At 37.5% G+C, this 26,434-nt stretch overlaps 1 protein-coding gene across 1 annotated transcript in view; it reads right to left on the reverse strand.

Annotated features, from left to right (window-relative positions):
* The window catches only part of EYS (eyes shut homolog), a 722,813-nt gene that overhangs the window by 82,848 nt on the left and 613,531 nt on the right, over window positions 1–26,434 (reverse strand). The window contains exon 40 of the mRNA XM_063389422.1: window positions 25,959–26,179. Coding sequence (XP_063245492.1) covers window positions 25,959–26,179 — 221 coding nt within the window. The remainder of the gene's footprint in view (window positions 1–25,958; window positions 26,180–26,434) is intronic.

Raw genomic sequence — 26,434 nt, forward strand, 5'->3', positions numbered from 1 at the left:
ATTCTTTGCCACCTGGGTCTTCTGAAGAGGTTTCATATTTAAGCACTAAACAAGCATCACATAGCTTCAGAGTTTCGATGGTTTCCCTGTGAAACACAATATGCCCACAGAAATCCTGCACCCTCATACTATTCTACAACCTTTCCTTCTAATAGGCAATTGTTTTTCTGTTTCTCTGTTTCCTCTCTTTGGTCATATGGAACTTGTTAAGATCCTTTGCTGATACAGTATTGCAAACCACATCTGCTTAGGTAAACACATTTATAAGTGCAGCTTTAAAAATGCAATGTCAATTTTTTTCCACATATTTCAGAGGCTCCCTTGGAAACAAAGTATATAGACCTGAATTGAAGAAAATTTATTTTTCTAATATAAAAAATAAATTGTAAGGGAGCTGTTAGGAATGATTTTATAATCATCCTTGAGGCAATACCATTTAAAGCAAAACTGGTAGCATGCAGGCTTCATAAAAACTCAAGAAAGCATTAAGAACACTTATGATTGTTGCAGCAGAAGTCCAATTTACATTGAATTAAAGCATGATGGAATTACCAAGTGCCCACATAAGTTGAGCAGGTCAGAACAGGATCACACTTTTAGGTATGGCAGATGTAAAGTGTACTAATGCATTATTTAAAGAATTTTAATGTAAACTGAATCAGATGAAGTGAACTGTTTCTAATCTGATTTTCACTGTATCAGGCTCAGCCCTACTCTGAGATAATAAAGCCAATGAAAAATAAAGAAAAATAAATAAGCAATGATCAGCAGAGTATAAAAAACTTCAATCTGCAGGACCGAGAGTCAAGCAATAACTTTCTGTTCTTGGTTGATTACCAACTTGCCAAAGCACGTTTTCAAGACAAATCAGCCATCGATAAAAAATGGCCACTTTTCTCCACCAAGAACTGTCAAGAATTACAACCTCTAGTTAGGATTTCTCAAGTGGAATATGCATTATTACTTTCTTCTCACTTTCAAATACTCCCTCAAAATTGGCACATCTCATCTGTAATTAACAAGCAGGACACCAGGTAAAATGCCACAACTCTCAGTGGTGCAAGTAATGATGTGAAATTGTTTCCACAGGCTCCAGGTCCTTTGAGAGGAATAAAAAGGCTCCACTATATAATCCTCTCCAGACCATTTCAGACTCTAATCCTGCTTCTCTCCTACAACACAATCCTCTGGGGCTCTGGAAGATCGTGAATTAATAACATTGATTTATTTTTGCAGTAGCCAGTTGATTCAGAAAACTGCATCAATCAAAATCCTTTTTTTCTATGGTCTGTTAGTAGTTCTACAGACATTTCAAGCAAGTTGCTGTGAAGAAAAAATAGCCTCAAGAAGCAACTACGTTATGCAAGGACTAATAAACTGGCATCTACAAAATAAAAATGTGTTTGCAGCCTGGGCTTAACATTTGGTTACTTTCAGCCAAAATAAAGGAACGTTTTGACTTTGCTTGACCTAATGACCTCACAGACTGAGCAGTCTAGAAAGAATTTGCTGGAACTGATCGTTGACCTTGACATATATTGATGGTATCATTCCTTGCAACATTTCATTTACTAGCTTTAAATTTTGAAACCCTTCTTGCTGTAGTTGGTAAAGACAAGGTAGGAGTGAATGGTATAGGTACCCCCAACTCTTAATGCCTTTTCTAGACTTAGGAAGTATATTCAGAATGTTTTTTAAATTATGAAGGAAACAAAATCTCTCAGTTTCCCAAGGGCTTCAGTTTATATTTTATATTAATTAATCATAATTTGTCTTAGACCTTTCCTTCTTATCTGTTATGGTGGTTTGTCACGCTTCAGCATCTTCTCCCATCAGCCCCAGAGAAACTGATTCAACCGTCATGTTTTAGCACTACACTCTTTTAAATGTTGCAGCCGGTAACATGACTTCCAATTATTTTTATGCAAATGCATATGACAACAACCCATGTCTATCTTACCTCTCACTAATTAGATTCTAAGTTTTTGAAAGCATTTTCGGCTTTTTAAATTTTGAAACATGCATGAAAAGGTATTATTTCTGTAACATTGCTCTTCTTCAAGCACTGAAGCTCGGTCTTTTTAATAGTTTCCAGATAATTCCTCCTTGACATATTTCTGCTATATGATATGTCTTTCCCTCTGGGCTTTTTAAGGAAAAATATTCTCCACAAGAAGCTCAGAAAGACATTTACTGCATAGCTGCAACTGCCAAAAAATTACTATTCTTGTCATTTTGCTGCTTCTACAAAAAGGGTATGGCACTTCTTTCTATAAACTCAGACATGCCAGTTAAAACTTGAATGTCCAACTTCATTTTTACTTTATTATTTCTCTTTTGTTTTATTGTCTTTGGGTCCCAAGCTAAAGTTCGACCGAGTTCTACATATTTATAGATGCATATTATATGCAGTGCCATGAATCCCTGATGACTATGCAAAAAAAAAAACAACCTCATTAAGGTTTCAAAACAATGGCAGAAATTATTTAACATTATATCTGTCTTATCCATAATTTCCAAGAATATTTAGAATATTCTTGGCACAGAAAAGACAAGGAGGTGACCCGAGGCAGCCAAGATGGCTTTGCTAAGGGCAAATAGTGCCTGACCAATTGGGTGGCCTTCTATGACAGAGTGGTAAGGACAGTTGACAAGGGAAGACTGACAGATGCCATCTATTTAGACTTCTGCAAGATCTTTGAGATGATCCTTATTGCCAAATTGTAGAAACACGGATTTGATGGACTGTTTAATTTAACAGGGACTAGAGGTAGGGACTAGATAGACAAAACCAAGTCTACAGATGATCTGGGTGACCACAACCAGGGTTGTGGTCAATAGCTCTGTGTCAAGGTGGAGGCTGGTGGGGAGCAGTGTTCCTCAGGGCTCTGTCTGGGGACTGATGCTCTTCAGTGTCCTCATCAGTGACACAGACAGTGAGAACTGGGAACCTCATGAAGTTCAACAAGGCCAAGTGCCAGGTGGTGCACCTGGGTCGGGTAATTCCAGACACGAGTGCAGCCTGGGAGGAGAGCTGCATGTGAACAGACCAGTGGAGATGGACCTGGTGGTTCTCAGGGATGGAAATCTGGACATGAGCCAGCAGTGTGTGGTCACAGCCCAGAAGGCCACCTGCATCCTGGGCTGCATCAAAAGAGGAGTCACCAGCAGGTCAGGGGAGGGGATTCTGCACCTCTACTCTGCCCACAGGATTACTGCATTCAGTTCTGGGGTCCTCAACAGAAGAAAGACATGACCTGTTGGAGTGGATCACAAAGATGACCAGAGGAGAATACTTCCCCAAAGAAGACAGGCTGAGAGAGTTGAGGTTGCTTGGCCTGGAGAAGAAAAAGCTTTGGGGAGACCTCACAGTGGCCTTCCTGTACATTAAGGGAGCCTATGAAAAAGAGGGAGAGGGTCTTTTTATACGGGAAAATAGTGACAGGGACAAGGGGCAATGGTTCTAAACTGAAAGAGCACAGGTTTAGATTAGACATTAGAAAGAAATTCCTTACTCAGAGGATAGCGAAGCACTAAAACAGATTGCTCAGTGAGGCTGTGGGTACCCCATCCCTGGAACTGTTTAGGGCCAGGTTGGATCGGGCCCTGAGAAACCTGGCCTAGTGAATAGCATTCTCACCCATGCCAGTGGGGTTGGACTTAGATGGTCTCTAAGGTCCCTTCCAACTCTAACTGTGGTATGATCTTGTGATTTCCAGGCTGCACATTTCCATTTGCACTAGAATTTAAACAGCTAAGAGTCCAGCTTCAGAAATCTATTTTCTGAAATACTCATCTTATCTGTGTGCCTTGGAGAGTCATTGTACATGTGTACTTGAACCAAAACCACCTCAAAATAAGTCACATATTCTATGTGATAAGTAGCTTGGGTTTTCATAGTTGAGAAAGGGAAAAAAACATTGAAGGGCTCTCAGTATGTACTAATGAAAAACAAAATTAATTACCCAACCTTTTAGTGATTTCATAAACTAAATCTATTCCACTAAGATGTAAATATTAAGTGATGTTCAGGAATGCAGAAATAAATTCTTCCAGCTCCTGAGAAATTATATGGAAGTGTCCAGTTTTGTTGTCATTATCAAGTATTAAAACTTAACTTCAAAATGCAAAATCCATGAAGGTAAATTTAGGTTTTGCTTAATAAAACAGTAAGGTTTAACAATGAAGATAGAGCGATGGCTCTGTAGTATGTTAAGAAATGTAACTGTGAGCAATTCGTTGGGCCACTGATTTAGCCAACACTTAGCAATAGTAACTCAGCATGACCAGTTAGTATGTTCAAGGAAGAGAGCAGAAATTTCTCAGAATATTTCAAAATATACAAAGACAGAAGAAGAAAGGACTTCAACCTAATTAAGAAAAGAATTACTCTCTTCAATTATACACTGACCTCTGAAATCCAGTGTTCTCCTATACTTATGAGCTGGAACACTCATCAGTTTTAATTTATGAGCCAAAAGAGTGAGCAGCTATTAACCACAACACTGTTAGTGTGGTTCTTGCACTCAGTCTCCAGCACAGAATGAAAAACTTTCTTAGAATGTATTGTGCAAGAAGATATTGTACAAATGGGCAAATAAGAACAGGATACAGCTGGGAAAAAGGACCATATGGAGGCAGGGCAGCAGTTTCCTGGGACATGCATCCTTGTTCGGGCTCTTGGAGAAAAGCACAGCATAGTACAGCTCAAGCACAGGAATGAGGTCGAAAAGAGGGCAAGACAGGCCAGTGGGGGACAAGACCACAGAATACCTCTGAAGCCCTCTGACCCATTTCCAGGCAGGTGCAGAAGAATGTGTGCATGATAACTCAGTTGTATGGAATGTGAGAAATGTAGCCTCAGGGTGGCAAAAAGTATAAAAAGACCTGGACCCTGGACACCTTGTTGGCCAGACTGATGCTGGACCCAGGACAAGTGATATCCTTTACTCTGTCTCTGTCTTCTCCCTTTTAAAAAAATTCTTTCATTTCTATTACCAGAAGATAAGCGACTAACTTATTCCAATTTCCATGACATGTATAATTTACTAATAAAACTTTGTAAGTTTTTTTTTTTTTTTACTCCCTGGCATTTGTTGTTCCTTTTCAACCATGACATTCACAAATCTTGGGTGCTTCCTTCCTCTCAGAAGTGGAACACCACAGACATGTAGATTAGAGCAGTATTTAATTTCATGTCTGCTACTCTCCATCTTTCACATTATATGAAACAATACGAGACCATACTCATATGACATCCTTCTTCACATTTTACATGAAAATAATTAAAAGTTATTGTCAGAAAGGAGGAAAATCAGAATGGCAGATGCAATATTTCTTAGCAGACACAAAACCTCAGCTTTTAAATGCAACAATGAATTGTATTTACTGAAGTCTGAAAAGAGAATGAAACGTGATGCATCATCAGAAGGTTAAACCCTTGGCTATACCAAGTGCCTTGAGAGAAGAGTGCTCTGTCTCAGGAAAGACAGAGGTACATTAGTAAGTTTCACTGTCTGCAAATAGTACGGTCAATACCTTCTTGCTGCAAATGTGTCAGAAAGCACAAATTATATTGGAACAGTTGAAAAAACTAAGGCACTTTATAGGATATGCTATGGTTAAACCAATAATAATAATAATAAAAAAACCCTAACGAAAAACTACTAAATCTAGCAAAAAAACCCAGCTGCAAGGGAAGGTAAATTACCATCCTAATTCTCTAATTTCTGGCCTTCATGTACTTCATTATCAGTCAAATTGGCAAGGAGTCTCAACTCCTCAGTGTCAGTACCACCCCCTATTGAAAGCAACACCACCTCAGGACAATCTGTAGTACAGAATGGGTAACCATGGTTCGGTTGCTTCTCTTCACAGCTCAGTACCTTAATACAAATCCACCTGGCTCACACTAAAATGCCAGACTGGGTGATGAGATGCAGGCGTATATTCCTTCATCCAACAGAGAAGTGGAACAGACAGCTTGAGCAGGCACTGCCAGCATTGTCTGTCAGAGTTTTGAATGAGTTCATCTAGAACTGGAAATTTATACCAGACAAGGGCAAGTTTATGTGACACTTTTCTTTTTGAACTCTATGTGTGTATCTAACTGGGAAAACAAATATGACAGATACCTTAAATAGCCAAATAATGCTTATGCAAGTGTATTTGGCTACAGTTTCTCTTAGAAATGTTAAATTATTGTTTTCTGCATGCTTTCTGCAGCTATACATACATAATTTGATATTTCAGACTATGTTTCTCTGGTCCTTCTTGTAATAGCATATTGCACCGTTACATTATATGTTATGCTACAGAATTCTTTTTTTAAAATCTCCTTCAAAGTTATTTTTAAAAAATAGACTCTGATGATCAGAGTTGTTCGTAAAACTTGATCCTGTACATGCTCATTTTAATGCCCATAAACAGTTTTTGCAGCTCCTCTGTTGATTGTTGTCTTGGATTATATAACCCAAACAAAAAATGTGTATTATACTTCATCTGTTGAAAGCAGTTGGGGAAATGTTTTTTCTTTATCTCTTGTAACTTCAGGGGGGCGGGGGGCGGATGCCTTCTCATAATGGGCCAGCTGTTAAAACCAGGTCGGGCAGTGTTTCTTATCTCTTCCACCACTGTCCATCCTCCAGGGGATATCTTCTGTTAATGGGCCATTAAGGCTCACCAGTGACATCACACATTACACCATCCCATTGTGAGATGCACCACCCAGTGAGGAGAGCCAACCATTCCCTACCCAGATAAAATGGAGACACAGGAACACCACATATCTGATTCTCCACTGGATTTTTGGAGGAAAACTGGACCCACCCTGCCACCATTGGACCTTTCTACAGGATCATCTCTACTCCACAGAACCACATCTATTTCTCCAGGAGGATTTATTTGGACTGCTTTCAACATCCTGACCAAAAGGGTGTCAGGTCATGTTCCTTACTGTCAGGGTTTGTAGGATTTTTTGTTTGTTTGTTTTGTTTGTTTGTTTGCTTCTTTTTATACTACTACATTTGTATTTTTAATATTCCTAGTAAAGAACTGTTATTCCTATTCCCAAATCTGTGCCTGAAAAGCCCTCTATTACAAAATTATAATACTTTGGAGGGAGGGGGTTCACATTCTCCATTGCATTCCATTCCAGTTTTTCCTGGCAGACACCTATCTTTCCAAGATAAGATACACTAAGACATAAGTGCAATTCTTTTCTTTTTTTTTTTTTTAATAGTTGTCTAATCAGAAAGATTGTACTTCAAAACTGAATCAAATATCACCAAGATGCTTTGCTTCCAGTGTTTTGTATGGTGCATATGACCTGTTAAGACACTGATTCTCTCACTACACCATCAAAAAGGGTAGGAATTCTCTTTTTTGAGTGGTCTGAAAGTTACACAGCTAGAACAAACCAGTTATTCACCTATGCTGGACAGTCAAATAGGCAAAAAAATACTTCCAGAGAAGGATTCAGAATCATAGAATGATCTGGGTTGGACCTTAAAGAACTTCTAGTTCCAACCCTCCTGCCATGAGCCAGGACCTTTTGCTAGCCCAGGCTGATCAGAACTCCATCCAGCCTGGCCTTGAATACTTTCAGGGGTGGGACATCCACAACTTCTCTGTTTCAGGGCCTCACCACTTTCACAGTAAAGTTTTTTTTTTTAAATATCTAATCTAAACATACTCTAGTGAGGATTAAGGCCATGCCCCCTTGTCCTGTCACTACATGCTCAGCATCCACATCTCCACACTCTTCAGTATTTGCAAAATCCACACTGCCTTTGAGGGACTGGGTATGCTTGCCCTATGCATGGGTGTGTATAAATGAGTTACAGAAAGTGTCTTGGAAAATTTTAGGTGTTTATTAACATTCTGCAGTGTCTGGTACTGTGGTTTATCAGTGGGATTACTGATACCAAATCTGAATTCTTAGTTCACTTATTGTCACTCTTCATTATTAAATCAATAATTATACACCATTAATAAATCAATAAATATTTTTATCCCAATTTAAACATCACTAATTAAACAGCTTTCCTCTGTGAACAATACCTGTAAAATTTGAAGACAGAAAAAGAGCTGCCAGTGTAGCCTGCATCTGGCTTCTTATACTACATAATTCTGAACATGCACAGATAGTTGTGCTTATGCATTTAGGAAAATCCATAAGTCAGAATGAAAGTACCAGCTAATTTTACACACCACCTGGATCTAGGAAGTGGCTGAAAGCAAGCAATCTGAATTACTGTCTGAAATAACCTAAAGTTTCTCTAAATTGAGAAAATAGGTGGAGACAGAAAAAAATGCAAATTTTTGCATCCGAATAATTATTAATGTAGTACTGTGGCTAATTTGTTTCCAGCTGAGTCAAACACAAATGAAACATTTAATGGGAGAAAATCTTTGAAACATTAATGTGTCCAAAACCAGGTGCAAAGGTTCACACTGATGTTCTCTGTAGAATAAAGGAGAGCCCTCCCTTTTTCACAGACTCTGACTTTTCAGACATAACTAATTGGTTATTGCATAAGGTTTATGTTCTCTGAAAACAATCAAGCCACATTATTTTTTTTTTCTTGAAAAAGAACTGTAGTCAAACCAGAGAGAATCAGGCAAACATAATGTTATTTGCCAGTAGCTATGGTGACTGCTAGTAGGAAAAAACCCTCACTGTTCCTTCTGAAGGATAAAATCGAGCCAAACAAAATCATTTAATTTGTTAATATATATTTCTTTACCCAAGTAAGCAGAGTGGGAAGGAAATTAGCTTCCTATAGTTCAATGCTTTAATTGGAAAATTGTTCTAGGAAGAGTGCTGTAACACTTTAGGAATGTTATCATTATATCTTCTGTGCTAAAGATCACTATAACAGCTGAAAGCTTTTGTAATAATTAACTCCTTCCAGAAAGCAGGAAAATAGTGAGAAGGGAAAACATTAATTCATGAAAAAATTAGGATTATTGATACACGATCATTATAAGTAATTGAACCAAGTAAGTCTCCTCTCTGTAACATATCCTTGAGGTGTTGGATTCTTGTACATATTGATGTGGCTCAGGGACATAATATTGATTTAATCATCATTATTAAATTATTAAGTCAGATTAGGAAAACAGGCCAATGTTGTGCTCCTCTGTGTGTTCATTTCTAAACAGGGAGACCTGAGAATGTTTACTTGCAATTGCCCTCTTTGCACTGCACTTACTCAGAAGCCATTTTAAGCTGGAGCACAAAAAAGCTGGATTGCTTAATCATGAGCTAGTATGTATTCAGCTAACAGTGGGCTCTAAGGAGTACATCAAAGCATTGTACTTCAGCTGCATTAAATACATGTTAATGCCTAAAATATTCAAAGACAAATATGACAGAAGTGGCTTTATATTAGTTTACAGCTTACAGCCTATCCCTGCTGTTATCTATCAAGCCTGCATAGATCCCATAGCCACTCTATAATAAGGGTTGCAATGTCATCTAATGGTGAAAAGACCTTTTTTTCCAAAGGATGAATTCTCAGACTTCTCAGCAACACATACATTTAACTATGACTGCCATCACTAGAGGTAGAACAGGTTTTGCCCTTTTTTCCTTTTGTTCCAGAAGTGTGAGGCAAGTGGACTTCTTTTTCCTGGTTTCACTTGGACATTGACATGCACTGGTATGACACACATACCAGTAGCAGCAAACTAGTGACACCAGAGCAATTTCTGCCCTACAGAGAATTAATCTAGCAGTCGAAGTGTACTTTATTGCTCTGTTTTCCTTTTCTTGTTATATCACCCTGTCTCTCACTCTCTAGCTGGTCATGCTTCTCTGAAAGTCACACAAATTTTTAATCAACAGGACTGCAATGGTTTTGGTGGTATCCCCCTCTAACCCAACTCTTTACCTTCTATCCCTAGAAATCACTTTAAAAATTCAAGACATTTTTATGCATGAGTCTGCCTGCAGGTTCTTCATTGATTTCTGAAGATGATCAAGCCAAGTATGCCAATGCAACAAGTACATTAAGAACTTTTACTAGGTTTTAGTTGAGACATCGTTTCTCAGATTTTCTTCATGTTGTTTTCTATTCAGTTCTATCATGCAGATCAATACAATCCGAAGAAATTCTGGGTGAACAAAAATTGTTGAATGTATCCAACTGTGAGGCTTGATTAGATTTTCATTTCAGTAGTATAAATCCAAGCAACTCCACATAAGGTAAAGAAATCTCAGTACCCTCAAATGGTGCAATCTCAGATATGACACCAGAATCAAATTCCATTTTTCTATGTTTTCTATTGGCAGTGTTACATCCCAATCTGGCATCAGAAGATTAAACTCCTTTACATGTAAACACTTAATTGTACAATTACTAATTATTAACTAATAGAGTATTTAGATGGAGAGAAATATACACTTAACATCTGCTGTCAAGAAAGATAATTGGAGATACTGTCTGAACGAATATCAGTCTCTGTGACTCAGAGATCAGTGCATAATTCCTGTTAAAAGAAAGCTAAGTTTTCTCAAGAAATGCTGATTGCAGGCATAAGTTAGCTCAAAAAAAAAAGGCAGGCTGGAGGATGAAGTATGGCTAGAATATGTTGATTTTATTTTTTTATAACATAATGTTCCTGCAGTTTATTCTTATGCCTGTTCTGCTTTCAGAAATGGAAACCAGGTGTCAAACTTAATTTTAATATTATAAACGCAAGATAAAAACTTCCGTTTTCTGCATTGCAAATGAAAACAAAGTAGCAGCATCATGCAGGCTCTTGCCTATGTGCTTACACACCTCACTATGAAAGGATACTTCCATGAGCACAGCATTTCTCCTAAAGTACATAATTTGCTAAATCTCACTGGGACTATTTGCATAAGAAATCCTTTATGGGATTGAAGAATCCTGATGGGTCCACACAGAGCAGTTTTCTTCATTGTTGCATAGAAAGTGAAATGAAATCAGGAGAGCACAGGGAGAAAACCCTCAGATACCACAGCAGCAGTGAAAAAAGAGCATATACTTGAATGGAAACAAACAACAGATTCCCATCCTTCCCATGCACACAGAGTTTGTCATGCCAATATTTACTAGGTTAAGCAGAACAAAACAATGTTTAGATGGAAGCAATCCCGTATTTTCCTTACTGAAAAAAACACTGCAATAAAGCTCAGAACAAAAAGTGTTGGAGGAGTCACATAAAATGGCACACTACTGCTGGGCATTATTATTCCTGCTCTCCTGAGGTCTTAATCTAGTGTGCTTTTTTGTTTTGTTTTGTTTTTCTTTTTGAAAACTGGCGATATATAAATGCAAGGGGAGGAGGGACAGAAGTTATAGGGGACAACATTCTAAGCATCTTAAAATATTTGTAACACACAAATCACAGTGATTAAATATACCCCAAGAGAGTACAATCTTTCTCTCTCTCTTTTTTTTTTTTTTTTTTTTTTTTTTTTTTTTTTTTTTTTTCTGGCAAATCTCAGACCGTTTCAAATGTTAACTGACACAAGATTTGTCAGAAGCTGAGGTTTTTTGCTTCTCTCTATGAAATTTATTTCTGTAAGCTACTGCCAGTAGGAAGATGCTTTTATGAGAAGTAAATTGCTTGAATATGCTATTGGGGGATTTACTTTCTCTGTACCCCTAGTTTTATTTAAATGTCACAAAGAGCTGGCAAAACCCAGTTACTACTGGCTCTGCAGAGTCCTCCCTCAGCTCACTTGTGTGATCTACTGCTTTGTGCCCAGAGGGGCTTTAGTGCCGGTCCATTTCTGCGGCGGGGAGCCAGTGGCACTCCAGCTGTAGGTGGCAGCAGCCCACAGCTCTTCTTCCTCACAGCCTGGTGGAAGCCTAAAACCAGCCCAGAGACACAAGAGGCAGCAGAACAAAATAGGGATAATAAGGATTTTTCACAGCCAAGGATTGCAGGATTTTCCTGGCTAAGGAAAACAGTCTCTGAAGCACCCATTTACTTAAGATTTTTTTTGTTGATTTGCTTGTTGGGTTTTTTTGGTTTTGTTTTGCCTTTTTTTTTCTTTTTTTCTTTCTTTTTTTTTTTTTTTGAAAAATGTTATTTTGCATACACAAGCCCTTGGACAATGCATAATTTTGTGTAATCAAATGTCTTCAGAGAGTAAAGATGAGATTTGACACAAAAACAACGTTTCTCATTTTGTATTCAATATTATTTTTGTAAGTTGGAGCATTCTGTGGTGGGTGGCCTTGGGATACTTTGGTTTTTTTTGGGTTTGTGGTGCTGGTTGCAGTGCTCTGATCTAAGGAAAGCTAATTGCACATGGACCTGGCTTTGCAGTATAACTTGATAGAATACATATGCAATCAGTGTCAAGGATATGAGAAACACATGTATATTGCCCAAGTTACTATTATGAAGGCTAGTTTACAGAAAATGCTTGTCAATTTAAACATCCAGGAATTAGGAACTGTCCAATTCATACTAAAAAAAGCCCACTCAAAAATATGGACAAAAACATACTGATAAATAAAACCAGTATATATGCATGTGTACCAATTTACCTATGAATACACCTTATAAATATATTTTCCCCTATATACACATTATAAAGATATAATAATACCCAACTGGTTTTGCTACTACTCAAATATTTACCCATAAAAAAATGATTCAAACTGAGGTTTAAGTATCTTAGTAAGCAGACAAAATAACAAATGATATGTTCATTTCAATTACCATTTTTATATATTCTGCATCTACCAAGATTAGATCCTAACCACAAATGCCATCTTGTTCATATTAAATCACAGCATTTTACCATCTAAGTACAGAACAAAAATCCTCTCATTTTAAAACTGTTATAACTCCACATCTGCTCTTAAATCATCACCATAGCTTTAAAAAACCTGATTGAATACAAACAAGCAACTGTCCATAAATAAAGTGTCCAGATATTGAATCCTGCTCCATCTCAGTATTGACTCTTGCCTTGCAGTAGCTTCTGTGTAAGACATGCTCTCCTACAGATGGAATTCACTCATCCTTGCTATTAAGTGAAACACAGCAGGATGCAGAGAGCATTTGCTGATGCTGAAAACTGACGTTAGAATTCAGCCTTGAATTTTGAGCTGGCATAACTTCCACCTCATAAATTTAGATGCTGAGTCTCAACACTTGTAAAGCTAATAAAATCAACTCCTGATTGCTTTGTCTTTTTCACTGCAGTTTAGGCATACATACTAAAGTTACATTTCAATGTTAAAAATGTTTGTCCAGTCAAAGAATTTTAATGCCTAACAATTAAATAGACATCTGTAAAACAGTTTGTCTACCTAATTGTTCTTTAAAACAGGGAAATAGTAAGGCTATTACAAGACTATAGCAGTATTTTAAATATGAGTGGATACTTTTAACTTGCTGTGACACCAAATGTGTGTTTATATATTGCACTCTTGCTCCCTCATCCCTGAAACATTGACAAAGCAATGAGCTGTTTACTGTGTCCTGTGCCCCACTTCAACTGTGCTTCCATGGTTTAAGTGAATCTTAAGTAGGCAAATTTCACCCTGGGGAAGATGAGTATAAGAATTGTACTGACTGAATCAGAAACCTAGAGAAAGCATCAGGAAAAGGAAATGGTTTGTAACTCTTTTCCTGTGTCTTCTCTAAGCTGGTGAGTGGTGGCATTTAGACCTTCTGCCAAATTCTGAGGTTTGGTATTATTCATCAGGGAGGTGGTTTTTTTTGTGGTTTTTTTTGGGGGGGGTTTTGTTTGTTTGTTTGTTTGTTTGTTTTTGTGTGTGTGTGTGTGTTTTGTTTTGTTTTTTTACTAATAGGAGAATAGAATGTATTAGGCATGACCTGAGGGGAAAAAAGAATTCATGAAGTTATCAGTTCTAAATGTATCATAAAATTTGGATTAAAACCACCTTATGGACTGTGTGCCTGAAGGAGCAGAATGGGAGATTCCAACCATTTGGCAAATTTTCACTTTAATTTCTCCATGAAGTCTACTTGAGGAAAAGCTAAAAAAGTTTAAAAAAGGTAATCACCTTTACAATACACAATTTATTTATTAATGGTTCTTAACTGCAAATGATTTTCAGTTCAATTTAGCCTAGGTTTTTCTAAAGAGTTTGTTCTCTCCACTACATTAGTATTTTTTTTCCAGGTAATGACTCTGATCCCTGTAACAATATTCTGAATACTAATGAATACAAAGAAAAAAAAACTGGCTTGCATACAATGATAACATGATGAAAATGAGCTTAGCATGAATTTTGGGATTTAAATCAATCTCTGAATATTTTGGTAAGGTGTGATGTCCATAATTAATCCCTGAAGGTATCCAGGGAAGTGGTTAAATCTGGGTTAATGAACTACCATGTCTTAGTTTCTAACCTAGAAATATAATGCACTGTTTCTGGAAATGGTTTACAGAATGGAAAAATGGATGAATTATTGGGCAAAACTGACAACTGAAATACAATCGTGCTATACCAACATATTATGTTCCACTGCAAAAAAGAAAAAAAAAAAAAAGGATATTATCCTGGCTACAGATAGTAGTCTTCATGTTTTATTTTAAGACTTGTGCTAAAAATGCTAACCATATGTAACTCAACCCCCTCCCTTGCTGTGAAGAATTTGTTTAGATTGAACAGCTCTCTTATTAACGTTATACCATTCTCTAGCATATTTCTGTGTATTTTCCTCTGTCTTTTCTATACCCCATGATATGCACAATCCAGAAGAAAAAAAAAACTAAATTAAAGCTGTGGATAGGAGCCAGCAATGTGCCCAGGTGGACAAAAAGGCCAGTGACATCCTGGTGTGGATCAGCAATAGTGTGCAGGACCCGGACAGTGATTGTCCCCATGTACTTGGCACTGGTGAGGCTGCCCCTTGAGTGCTGTGTTCAGTTCTGGACCCCTCCCTCAAAACCAGAAGCACATTGATGTGCTGGAATGTGTCCAGAGAAGGACAACCAAGCTGGTGAAGAGTAGGTCTAGAGAGTCAATCATAGGAAAAGCAGCTGTGGTAGCTGGGTTTTCTTATCCTGGAGAAACGGAGTCTCAGGGAGACCTTATCCCTCCCTACAACTCCCTGAAAGGAGGCTGTAGTCAGGGGGGGGTCAGCCTCATCTCCCAGGCAGCAATTGACAGGACAAGAGGAGATGGCCTTAAGCTGTCGGCAGAGGTTCAAGTTGGACATTAGGAAGAATTTCTCCACTGAAAGGGTGGCCAAGCCCTGGAAGAGACAGCCCAGTGAAGTGGTAGAGTCACCATCCCTGGCAGTGTCCAGGAAATAACTGGAGATGACAGTTCTGTGGTCTTGTTGACAAGGTGGGAATTGGTCAAAGGTTGGATTAGATGATCTCTGGAGGTCTTTTCAACCTTAATGATTCTATGATTCTAATTGCTAAAATTGTCACTGAGAAATACAGTAAAATCTATTTTATTTACAGAACAGCACTAACACATCTTGCACAAATGCTCTTCGTTTATATTTCCTTAACAGAATTCACTCCCAACGTAGTCCAGTTCATAAGTCTTCTTGGGATTTTACCTGTTTTCTTGATGTCCTTGTCTTTACAATTGGGGTGGAATACAAAATATAAAAAATCACCCTTAGCCCCCTCACTAACAATATATTGTAAAATCCAAAACTATAATGAAGACAGAATTATTTTGGAGAAAGGAACAATACATACAGCACAGCTATAGTGTTTGGGTGCAATGTATAATTTGTTTGAGAGCATATGTATCCATATGTCTTTGTTCTGTGTTTTCACACAGATATTTATCTCACATTTCACAAATTCCTCATGATTACAGCAAAGCTCATGACATGGTGACTAAATAATGAAACTTGACATCCTATTAGTACCTCCAAAGGCTGTTTGGAGACAGAAAAGTGATGTCATGACCAGAGCTTCTGTAACTGAAGGCTTACACATCTCTCTGCAATCCTGAGAGAATTTGCTGGGGAATGTAGGAAGAGGACTCTAAGGTGAATAACAGTGAACTAAGTGACCAGTGATAATAATGACCCAAGTTGATGACTAGTGTTGACCCATAACAGGGGTGACTCATCCACACTTCGTTGATATGAGGGTTCCTGAATGTTCCTCCCAGCAAAGCAAGCTTTGCTGCCAAGCTCTCCTCAATTCCCAGCACCTGGTTGTACTTGGACAGATGCTTGGGTGGTCACCAGTTCTGATCTGACCAGTGCAGAGACTCACTACTAGATCAGTAATGAAGTAATGAATCAGTAATGTCTTCTGTCTCTCCAGGGAGATGAGTCACCATCACACCCCAGCCATTGGACTGGGCCAGCTTGCCAGTGGAGCCCTTATGACTGGCAGTTTCAATAACTATTTAAAACAACACTTCTGGCTCTGAGTAACTCTTTTTCCATCTGGGATTTTCCCCTTGGGGGATTCCTGAGGTGCTCACTCCCCCTGGAATTTTTTAGAACTTGATCTCATTTCAATTGCAACCTTCAACCTTTCAATTGCAATAGTCAACCAATTCATGAGTGTGAAAACCTGCTAGCAGATATGTTCTTTTTGTATGCATTAAAGTAAAGTATCCATTAAAGTACTCTATGTGTGAACATATACTGGAGTGTTGTAGGTACAGGCATGAGTAGGATGTCAAAAAACTCATATGACATCGTGTATATGAAATATATATCCCATATTATCATTATGATGTCATGATAATGACATCAGCTTTCAAGGTGCCGGGGTGTAGTGATTTGTATTGTTCCACAGCTAGTCTACAAGAATGCTAGATGTCTCCATTAATTCTCCATTAATTATGGAGGAAACTAATGACCCAGGCATTGAGCTGACCTCCTCTACTGTGAAGTAACCTGAGGGAGTGAAGGACAGAAGGATTTTTGTGGTTCTAGGGTCCTTTTACCTTCATATTTCCAAAGGTACAGATTTCAGAAGCCAGTCTTCAGAAGTGGTTGTTTCATACATATTTTTTCCAAGACAGTCTTTCCTGAAGAGGGATGTACTAATTTTCTAGCAGGACACCAGGTAATTCTTAAATCTCTGAATGCTTTGAGAATAAAATAACATATTGATCTTCTATGTTCCCCTTCACTTCAGAGTAATACACAATTTCAATAAGTCTTCACCAGGTAAAAAAAAAAAGAGGGGTCCCTTCTTCACAACATGCAAGACTAATATAACTGGAGCCAGTTGTGAGGAAGACTGTATAAGCACCTTGGGTACTGGCCCATCCCAATGGGCAGTAAGAAAAAAGTGAGATACTAGTGATGTTACCTTTGCCTTTGAATACTCAGCTGCCCACTTATGGACCTTTTGGCAGAATGTCTCCTCTATTTCTATCTTTCTGCTTCCTAAAAGCTGTGGTTTTGCTAGATTTGGCTATTTAAAAGACACTTAATCTAAATCCATTATATGCATACACACGGAGCATGAAATGTTCATGACTATGATGATACCACTATTTGTATTTATCTTTTCAGATTATAGCAAATTTGGCTGATTTTATAAAATAAAATAAAATAAAATAAAATAAAATAAAATAAAATAAAATAAATTAAAAAAAAAAAGATGGTTTCCCATTAAAAGAAGACAAAATTCCACTTTTTATATTTCCTAAAGGCAAACTTAAATCAGTGCTTTCTGAGAAAGAAATAAAGTACAAAACCAAATCTGGTGTCATGATAACCTTCTATATCAAGATGATACTTGATATCCAGACTTCTCAAATTGTGTTTGAATACTAAGTACATTCCTCAAAGTTAACAAGATACCAAAAGCAAAGAAAGTTTTTCCAAAGCATAATCAAAACCTTTTCTGTTATGTTACCTCTGATAAGCTTCATTGTTTTCTTTCAATGATAAGCTCCCAAACAAGGTTTCAGAACAATTAAGTCCTAACCCATTCAACCTTCATCCACCACACTAGTGGTACTCTGTTTTGTAATTGTCAGTACTTGAAGTGTAGTAATCTATAACTACCAAGTAGGTGTGCATGTTAGTTAGCAGCAAAAGAAGAAATGTTCTGACATATATTACTGAAACTGCAGATCATCCTGTGGTTTGACCACTTCCCTGGGCAGTGTGTTCCAATATATAAACTTTTTTGTTAACTTTTTCTCCTTAATATCCAATCTAAATCTCCCTTGCTGCAACCTGAGGCCATTTCCTCTAGTTCTGTCATTTATTACCTGGGAGAAGAGGTACGACCTACTTTCAGGTTGTTGTAGAGAGTGATAAGGTCCCCACTGAGACTAATTTTCTCCAATCTGGCAAATCCACCTCCACTGCCCTTCTCTGGACACATTCCAGCAGCTCAGATTCTTTCTTAGAATGAGGGCTCAACACCAAATAGAGGATTTGAGGTGTGGCCTCATCTCAGTGCTGAGCACAGGGGGACAATCCCTGCCCTGCCCTGCTGGCCACACTACTGCTGGTACAGGCCAGGATGCCACTGGCCTTCCTGGGCACCTGGGCACTCTCTGGCTCGTGTTCAGCCGCTGGTGACCAGCACGCCCAGGTCCCTTCCCACTGGGCCCCATTCCAGCCACTCTGCCCCCAGCCTGTGGCTCTGCACGGGGTTGTTGTGACCCAAGGGCAGGAGCTGGCACTTGGTGTTACTGAAGCTCACACCATTGGCCTTGGCCCATGGATCCGGCCTGTCCAGCTGCCTCCGCACAGCCTTCCTGACTTCAGCAGATCAACACTCCCATCCAGCTTGAAGCTGTCTGTGAATTTATTGAGGGTGCACACGATCCCCTCATCCAGATCATCAAAACAGATATTAAATAGGGCTGGGCCCAACACTGAGTCTTGGGGAACCTCACTAGTGACTGGCTGACAATTGTGTGTAACTCTGTTCGCCACCACTCCCTGAGCTTGGGTCCTCAGAAAAACATATACTGAAATGATTGTCCGTGTGGAATTTTGGAAAACCGTTAGTACAATGAATATGATACGATAGTAATTTTTCATACATATACTACATGATACACCTTACAGCAAACAGTCTGAGCTCTGCTATTTGTCAGGATTCACAATGAAATGAAATTCTTGCTGGTAATCTGCACACTATTTCTCCAGTTGGAGAAATTTATATGAATAGTGTTTTGAGTATTTCTATTTATGCTTAAACACCTCACTTGCCTTGGAAAAACCATTCAATTAATTTTGCTGCCGTATATCTTCAAAGCTTCAAAGCTTCACAGCTTTAAAGCTTCAAACTAGATGCCCCTTCTGGAATTAAAGCTATCAGAAATTCTGATTAGGCTGTAATTCGCAGAAATAATGCTCATAGTATCTCTAGGCATTCAGTCAAAAAATTCTGAGATGACTGGTATAATAATGGCATTTACTGGTATTTCCATAGCCACACTAAAATTTTAGCAATGGTAGCTTCTCTGAGTAAAATTCAATAGAGATGATGTATAATATGATGTGTAAAAAATTATGCACAGCTTACACATTATTTAAAAAGCCAGGTATTTGAAGTCCTATTTATTGTGGATTCTTGATTTTCTTACATGCACTGTTTTCAATTTGCCACTTTTCACACTAATCAAATAGTAAATCTGAGGATCTGAAAACATAAAAAATTGATTTTCCCACATTTTTACTCAAATCACCACAATAGTGCCTAAACTAGAAGTAGAATGCTTTATGGTTTGAATATCACTTTTTCTAACTTGAGTGCTTTGATTATTTTTCAATTGCCAGAATTTGTTATTACATCAATATTTTAAGATAAAATTATGTTCTGAAACAAACAAATTCTGAAGAGAGTACCTAATTTTAATCACTAGCAAAGAAGTTCCATATTTTAAAGCTGTTTATTTTTTTAAAAAACCAGTTCAATACTAGTTCAATACATGATAATGTATGGGGCTATAGCAAAACATAAAATTTATGATTTTATGTTTTGCTATAGCCCCATACATTATCATCATAAAATTTCCTGAGGTTTTACAGATGTTTTGTTTAAAATCTAAAACATCATCACTTATGCTGTCAGCTTAATGGAACATGGCTTTGATTTCAAATCTGTCCTCCATACTGCTGTAATCTGAGGAATATAATGCCCAAGAAATTAAATATGATAAAATGGGAATCTATTTCTGATGCCAACAGTGAGGCACATCTTGTTCAATTAATTCAGTCTTGAAACAGATACCCTAACAAAAATGTAGATTAGAACAATTTACTATCTAGTCTTCAAGGGCTAGAAGGCATTAAATTTTAGTTTTCTGTTCTGATTTAAGGAAAACTAATGTAGGAGAAATGCAGATTTTATTCAGAAAAAAAATGTGCAGAGTTTTTATATGGGACTTAAGCCAAATGAATTCCTTCTACCAGAAAGGTCATTTTAGGTAAATGAATTCTCTATCTGTTAATACTTAGTGCTAGGAAAAATGGAAATTAAATTTTCACTTTTGCTTATTTGACCTTCTTGTGAGAATATGGAGCAATAAATACACATCCAACAAGATTTTTGGCCATTAAGGAACTATCTTTCATCCTTCTCAAGTATGATTTCTGTCTTAATAAGAATGGCATTAAGTTTTCCAAAGATCATGAAGAACCCAAAAGGAAGAACATTCTCTCTTCCAGAAGAAGAAAACAGCTTGGAAATAATTTTAAATTAATTCTTTTCTTCTCAAAAATCAAATCTTAAGTAAGCAATAGAAAAAAAAATTCCCAAATGTGAATTTCTTTTATAAGTACCAAACTCCCACTATAATATCTAATCTCATTAAAAGAACAGGACCCCAAAAAATCAAGTCCCCAAATAACGGTGTGTGTAAGCATGAGTCATGATCATGATCATGATCATGATCATCATCTTCTTCATCATCATCATCATCATCATCATCATCATCATCATCATCATCATTATCAATCATCATCATTATCAATCATCATCACAATAACGTCAGTTTCTGGAGTTGTAAAATGTGAGCATCTTTGGTATTGAGAGATCTGCCTAAAAAGCACTCCTTTAGGAGGAAAGAGGTTATCTTCTTCATACAAATCAGCACTGCATAAGTGTGTTTGTTGTAAATTCTGAAAAGATGTGGGAATAAACAACTCCCATCTGGACATTTTCTTCATTTGAAAATCAAATAAGATAAAATTTAATCTGTTTGGTTTATCTTTCTGCAAAACCTGAATACAGTGAAACTTATAATATTAGTTCTAAACTTAATACGGATGTTAGTGATGCTAACTAGGATTTAGATTTGTAAAAATCCAATGAACTGATGTTCTAGATAATATGTTGATCTGAGTCTCTTAGTCTACAAAAGACATCTATAAAAAGTTTCTTGATTTCAATTCTGTTGTTTCTGACTAGCTGGTATCTTTCTTACCCAGAAACACCTACATCTAAAGGATTGAGAGAAAATCCATGAACAATTCTAAAAATTTGGCCTGCAATACTCTTGCTTCTCTTTGGAGAAATGCTTGAGTGTTCTGTAGTTTGAAAATGGGCACTCAGTCATTCTAGGATAACCATTCTGTCTTTAGGTCAAGAAACACATAAACCAGATTTTGCAAGTTGGAAGCAGACTGCAGCTCTGTGCTAAAACTGAGAGAAAAGAATTAATAAAAATACACAAGCCTATCTTTTGATTAATGCCTTCTGCTGAAACCTGCCATAACACGCAGCTTTGGCTTATGGGCACAAGCAAGCACAAGTGCATTTTTTGGCACATAGCTGGGAAAGGATCACCAGGAGTAGCCCTTGAAATGAAAAAAAGAGATGCAAAAAATGTTGAAAAGAACATTTTAGTGTTTTCAAAGTCTACAGTTTAAGCTCTTTTTTTAAATCCTAAAAATTCACATCCATAATTACTCTTTCTACTGTCTAATTAATATTCAGGATATATACTAAAAGAACTCCACAAAATTTGTTAATTCACTTCATCTGGTCTCCTCAGCATCTACCTCATAAGATAGTCTATCACTTAACCAAGTTCAACCATAAAATTATCTTGGACTTACAAGATCACCTAACCTTGAACTCATTCTCTAATTTTTTTCTAAAAGACATTCAAAATATTATCAGATGGACTTTAGGTAAGAGTTTGGATAGAAGCTTTTATTTAGTGATCTGCTCTTAAAGGCTTAAAGGGAATTGCATGATTTCCCAGAATGCAGAAAGCAGAATGCAAAATTTTTGAAATAAAATATGTATTTTTCTATTTGTAGCTAAAAAGGTACTATTCAAATGAGACCTACATGCCCAGGAAAGTGTCTCTTACATTTTCTGGAGATGAAAAATGAAAATTTAAATTCCTTGTACATTTTTGTTGATTACAGCATACATGGCAGTCAAAATCTGAAGATAAGTGTCTCTCTATTGAAATTTATTGCTAATTGAGTTTGATTTTTCAGTCTTGGTTAACTGATTAACATTAATGGACCCATCTGCTGCATCAGTATATGGGGAATAACAACAGTAAGAATAATCACTGTGAGAATAGTTTGAGACACTGTAAACATGATTGTTTGTGGGAGCAATTAACTTTGAGGTTTTACTCTACACTATAAAAGCTAAGCTTGTGTATGTTTACATTTTTTGAGTCTTTATACAATTTAAAGGAAAGGCATTAATCAACTGCTACTAGTGTAGTGGCTGACATAATTGTCAAATCATTGGTGAGGTAATTTTGTGAGTTTATTTCCCACACACAGATGTATCTTCTTAATTAACACTAAGCTTGGTTTGCAACATCTGGCTCATATGATCAGGGGGCCAACACAGAATATTAAGTGCTTCCAAGGTTAATCTTTCCATGCCCATTTCAAACACATACAATGAGCTTTGAATTCCGCAGAGCTATATGGCATCAAACCCTTAAATTTACTGAATTTTACCAGACTTTTTACCAGTCCCTGGAATTTACCAGTCCCTGGAATTCTATGTTAGTATAAATTTAAAGTGCAGTAAAAGAGTTAGGGAACTTGAAGAAGAGTTTTTCAAAGGAGTAGAGCATTTACATAGGAGGCTGTTTTGGTTTTTAATCTAATACATAATGACTATGTAAAGAATTAAAAATTTAGATTTCTATGGAAGCATTCATCTGATGAAACATACGTTTAAATACTTTTGAAACCAATGATTTTTGTTCTGTTGTGCAGGCTTTGGCTGGGACAGAGTTGATATTGTACAGAGCAGCTGGCTGGTGGGGGGCAGTGTTTTACATTTGTGCTGAACATTGGGTTGATGACACAGCCAAGGCCTTTCTGCTCCTCACCCCACCACAGCAGCGCAGAGGCTGGGGCAGCACCAGGAGCTGAAAGGAGACAGCCAGGACAGCTGGCCCCAGCTGGCCCGAGATACCCCAGACCATACAGGGCCATGCTCAGAGCATCAAGCAGGGGGTGAGAAAGAAGAAGGGAGGCACAGCTCGATTTACATCATCTGCCTTCCCAAGTCACCATTACACATGCTGAAGCTCTGTTTTTCTGTCACCATTGCTGTGCCTAGTCAATCAAGGGCTGTGTCTGGCCCTTGTTGCTCTTTCTGAGCTGGATCCTGCCATTGGACTGATGTTGCAGTCCTGCCTCAGCATTTCTCTATACCCAGAGATATCCCCAGTGTCCAAGGGCTGGGTCCGTCCTGATGCCTCCCAGGTGCCAAGCTCTGAAAAGCCCCAGGGGAGCACCTGAAATAACCAATGACCAGAACACAGAGTCAGCTGCATCCTGAAGTTCCGTGTCTGAAAACTAGGTACATTCTTGTCTTCTTCTACTAAAATTACAAAGATTTTTTTTTTCCTTTCAAGTAAATTTCTTTTGCATAATCATCATAATTAATAGGCTGAAGACTACAGTAGCATTTTTGTACTCTGATGATGAGAAAAGGCAAGTACTTTTTTTTAAGAACAACTGTAAAAAAACATTTCTTAAGACCACAGACATTTAGCAATATGCATTGATAAACTCCAGTCTTCCTTGAAAAACATGGTAGAGATAATTGCTATGTAATATTTCACGGTCTTTCAGAAACAAACCCAGTAGTTAGTTGCCAAGCTCCTGAAGAATAAAATGAAATCAAAAAGATTTTTTTTTCTTTTTGTTGCTGATCAGTGTAATTGAAACATCTGGCAAAAATCTTGTTATGACATCAGATAGTTCCCTCATCACTCATGTTAATCCCATCTGGTCCCATGGATATATGTCCAGTTGATTTAAACATTCCTTAATCTGATCCTTGTCCACCAAGTGTTAATCTTCCTTTCTTCAGATTTTCTCCTACAGGAGAGGAATAGGATTCCTGGAGCCCAGTTATCAATAAAGACTAAGGCAAAAAAGGCACTTCAATCTTTCCTGAATCCTTTGCCACCAGAATTTTTCCCCATTCAGCAGCATGACTACATTTTCCTAGGTCTTCCTTTTGCTGCTGGTATCCTTGTATAAACTTTTGGGTTTTCCCTGCACATTCCTGCCAGATTAATCTCCAGATGGAATTAGGCTTGTTCTGTATCTATGTAGCTGGATTTTTTTGTCTGTACTCTTTCCAGATCATGTGGCCATGCTTCCGTGTCTTGTATACCTCCTTTTAATGTTTGAGTTTCGTCAGAAGCATGTTATTAATCTATTCAGGCTTGCTGACAGTTGATTTCCTGCTTATTAGGATGAATCATTCTTGGGTTTGGAGGAGGTGATCCCTGAAAATCAGTTGGCTGTTGTAGAAAATCATGAAAACCGTGCTACTGCACAGCCACTGATCCCTGGTTTGCACATGCCCAGCCTTCCATGACGCCTCTGGACAGAAGAGAAGTGACCTATTTCAAAACAAAAGCATTTCTGAAAAGGGCCCAGGCCAACAATGGGAAAGCAGAAAGGCAGGAAACAAATCCAATCCTCATGAATTATTCAGGACACAAATTCAAATGAAACAGTATTCTGTAATGGCAGCTGACAGGCCAAGCAGTAGAATGGCAGTGATACAGTAAAGACCAACAGAGGAAAAACAGATTCATTACTCCAAAGTACACACTCAGTTTCACCAGACTGCTAGGGAAATTGTGTTTTTTCATAAAACTGACTTGCTTTCATTTGTGCTCTAGTCAAACAAGACTTAAAGATCAAAGACCTGTTTGGTATTCTTTGTGTGTTCATATCAATCAAGAGAAGCAGAGAAGTCCCTCAGAAATCTGTTCAAGAGCTCCTCAATCTAAGAAACACAGAGTGGACCAGAACATCAAAAGAACTTTAGACTGTTCTGTTCAGCATTTGCCTTGAAGTGAAGTATAATTTGATAAAAAAATGACAGCTACTTCACAAATTCTATCATTTTTAAGCAGAAATGTGTTTTTAAATGCTGAGTTCCTTAGATAATGATCAAGTTGTTATGGCTTAAAAAGTTACTGTTCTCCTACTGAACCATCATTCAACTGAACCATCATCTTCTGTTCTTTTAATTCATGTCTCTTTCAGACTCCATTTCCTCTTTCAGCATGATGCACCTTAACTTTCAAAGGATCTTTGACAATACCTTTTCACATATGCTGAAGGTGAACAAGAAAGTCACTTGTTAGTGTTTTCATAGCATGATGATCAACATTTGTACCCAGGAACACACCATGCAGATGTGTGAGGGTACACGACTGAGTAAGGCACAGAGATGTTAAACAAAAAAATGACATCTTATGTGCCTTCTGCCCAAACAGTCTATACAAAGGTTCAGATTTAGTCTTGTAGCAGAACTTGTCTGATTAGTTGCAAAGGAATTCTGGCTTCAACAAAACACATATCCTGTGTGGACAATGTCATTATATTTTATATCACTTTTCATGAGAGCAAATAAAGTATAACATTTCTCTGGCTGGCATGAAGATGTCACATTTTCTATTTGAAATTATCAAGGCAAAAGATTGGTGATTATTTCATTGCAGAGAAAATAATAGCAATTTTTCATCAAGAATGAATGATAAAATGGGTAAAGAAATATCTCTTACCTAGTGCAGGTCCCACCATTGTGACATGGATGATAATCACATATTGGGACATTGCAGTTCTCAACATTCCTTCCTTCAAGAGCCTCATCTATGATGAACAACTCTTTGTGGTTAACTTGAAAATCCCTAATGCATCCTTTATAGCCATATATCTGCCCAGCACATCGATGGACCTCCTCATGAACAGGAACGTTTCCAAGGAAGATTGATCCAAAGGTGACCTGCAGAAACAAAAAGAGACTCATCAAAAAAAAAAAAAAAAAAAAAAAAAGTGATTTGTGATGTTATTGTAAACAACAAAAGAATAATAGATACTGATAAAGGAAATAATCATTACTTGAAGATGGTCAAAAACTTTGATAATTTCTGAAGCGATTATTTTTTAAAATGTTATTTTCTATTTTCTTTCTTTTTAGTAATCTTTATAAAGAGAGTGGCTTAATATGCTTTCATATTTTCGAATGTGTAAGACAACA

Source organism: Prinia subflava, chromosome 2 (genome assembly GCF_021018805.1).
Source record: "Prinia subflava isolate CZ2003 ecotype Zambia chromosome 2, Cam_Psub_1.2, whole genome shotgun sequence".
Classification (NCBI taxonomy): Eukaryota; Metazoa; Chordata; class Aves; order Passeriformes; family Cisticolidae; genus Prinia; species Prinia subflava.